Raw genomic sequence first — 2,500 nt, 5'->3', positions numbered from 1 at the left:
GCCCCTGCTGCCGCCGCCCGTGGGCTCGCCGCCCTCCGGCGCCCCGGGCGACGCCGACCTCCCCCCGGCCACGACCCTGGGCGAGGCCGTCACCCTGCCCGACGCCATCGGGGCCACCTCCCCTCCCCCTCCCTCCCTGTCCACGGCCCTCAGCGCCCAGGGCTCGCTCGGCTTCGGGGCGGCGACGCTGGGGAGCAACTCGGGGGCGTTCGGGAGCAGTATGGGCTCCCTGGGGGGGCCTCTGCCGTCCATGGGGTCCTCGGGATACTCTAGTCCTATAAGCAGTTCCTTAAGCGGATCGCTCGGGGGGCCTCTCCTGCCGCCGCCTCCGTCGATGTCTCCCTTCTCGTACCAGCAAGGCCAGGTAAGGTGGTGACAGCGAGGTTCCGTAGCGGCCGCTCCCTCCCCGTAGACCCTGCCGCCCCGCCCGCGCCCGCGCCCGCGTCACGCCAGGCGGGAGGCCTCGGCTCGCCGCCACGGTCCGGCTGCTGATTGGCCGAAGACGCTCAGCCAATCAGCGGCCTGGACTGGGCCTGGGGAGTCCGGTGACCTGACCTGCCGGGCTACTGACGCAGTAATTAGTTCGAGCGAGAGCGATAGACCGCCGCCGCCGCTCCCGAGTACAGTGTAGTTCAGTCTCCGCTCTGTCCCGTTATTTCCCCACCGGAGCTTAGAACGTATCTCGAGAAAGAAGAAAAATGTCCACCGTAATTCTTAGAAGCCTTTATAAAAGTACTACAGTAATGAAGTAAAACAGTAATGAGGTAATCTAGTAATTTACAGTAATTCCATTCGCAAACACGTCAGGGTCAGCCCAGAGTGCCTGACCTGTCATCACTTTACCAGACTGTGCATGACATTTCGCCTTAAGTAGAGTACCTGTTACCTGAGGTACCAAGTACTAGTACTAATAGTCTTAAGTGGCCTCACTAGCTAGAATTTAGTAGATAAGAAATCTAGTACAATTGATGAATATTATATCATAGCTGTCATATTTTGATAACTGTCATCATGACAATGTTTCTTACCTTATCCTGTAGGTTGTAGGCAAGGGATGATATTTTTTCCCTTCTTGTGGCTGGCATATAAAAGCGCACGCAGGGAAGCATACATGAATAGACATACATACATACTTATACACACACACACACACACTAATACACACACACACACACACACACACACACACACACACACACACACACACACACACACACACACACACACACACACACACACACACACACACACACACACACACACACAAATATATATATATATGTATATATATATATATATATATATATATATATATATATATATATATATATATATATATATATATATACACACACACACACACAAACATAGGCACACACTCACACACATACGTATGTATGTGTGTGTGTTCATGCGTATGTTCGAGCATGCCTGTATTATGGAAGTAGAAACAGGACCATTCTAAGTGCAATCATAACGAGGCAATGAAATAATAATGCTAATAGACACAGCTCCCCCCCCCCCCCCAACAGCCATCGCCACAACCACCAACTAACCACACCCCCTCTCCCCCCCTCCCCTCCTCGCCCGCCCACCCGCAGACGCTCCCGAGTATGATGGGCGGCATGAGCACGGGCGGCTGCTACGCGTCCGGAGGCTACCAGGACGCCACCTACGGCTCGTCGGCGCCCCCGCACATGTTCCCCGCCATGAGTGTGAACGTGTCCATGAACATGACCATGGGCGTGTCCAACGTGAACATGGGCTACTCGCCCGACCCTTCGCTGCAGCACCAGGTGGGTTGGGGCGGGGTTTCTGGGGGTCATATGGACGTATGTGAACATGTATGTACCTATATATATATATATATATATATATATATATATATATATATATATATATATATATATATATATATATATACATTTATATGTGTGTATGTGTGTGTATTTGTGTGTGTGTGTGTGTGTTTGTTTGTTTGTGTGTGTCTGTGTATGTGTGTGTGTGTGAGGGTGTGTGTTTGTGCGTGTGCGTACATTGTGCTCATTCGTGTCTATCTGTGCATATATATCGACACGCATGTGTGCATCTTTCACCACCGATATTAATCCCCCCCCCCCCAGTGGCCGGCGAGCTGCGCGAGTCAGCAGGTGACCTCCGTGTCTCCGATCAGCGGCATGGGATACCCACAGCCCTCGGCTCCGGGTATAGTCAGCCCTCTACCCGTACCATATAGGTCAGTTTCCCGTTTTCTGTAATTTAATAATTCCAAAGAAAATGTGTTTTTTTCTTACCACTCCGTTTTCTACATCTTTCGTTCTAAGTTCACAGGCTGATGATGCATATACAAGGTAGTTCAACCAATCTATTATATCTTTATTTTGTTCCTAATCTTTCCCTTAGTGGGTCGTGCAGCCAGGGCTACAGCGTGGGCTCCTACTCGTGGGCGGGTGACCTTCGCTCCGAGCACCCGCCCATGCCGAGTCTGGACCGTGACCTC

The 2,500-nt window shown here is 51.6% G+C and overlaps 1 protein-coding gene across 1 annotated transcript in view; it reads left to right on the top strand.

Annotated features, from left to right (window-relative positions):
• The window catches only part of LOC113823986 (protein glass-like), an 11,557-nt gene that overhangs the window by 3,482 nt on the left and 5,575 nt on the right, over window positions 1–2,500 (top strand). Inside the window, exons 2-5 of the mRNA XM_070125969.1 lie at window positions 1–364; window positions 1,602–1,796; window positions 2,124–2,236; window positions 2,404–2,500. The exon at window positions 1–364 is cut by the window's left edge and continues 270 nt beyond it; the exon at window positions 2,404–2,500 is cut by the window's right edge and continues 73 nt beyond it. Coding sequence (XP_069982070.1) covers window positions 1–364; window positions 1,602–1,796; window positions 2,124–2,236; window positions 2,404–2,500 — 769 coding nt within the window. The remainder of the gene's footprint in view (window positions 365–1,601; window positions 1,797–2,123; window positions 2,237–2,403) is intronic.

Source organism: Penaeus vannamei, chromosome 10 (genome assembly GCF_042767895.1).
Source record: "Penaeus vannamei isolate JL-2024 chromosome 10, ASM4276789v1, whole genome shotgun sequence".
NCBI classification, from domain to species: domain Eukaryota; kingdom Metazoa; phylum Arthropoda; class Malacostraca; order Decapoda; family Penaeidae; genus Penaeus; species Penaeus vannamei.
This window is presented reverse-complemented; position numbering and strand designations above follow the sequence as displayed.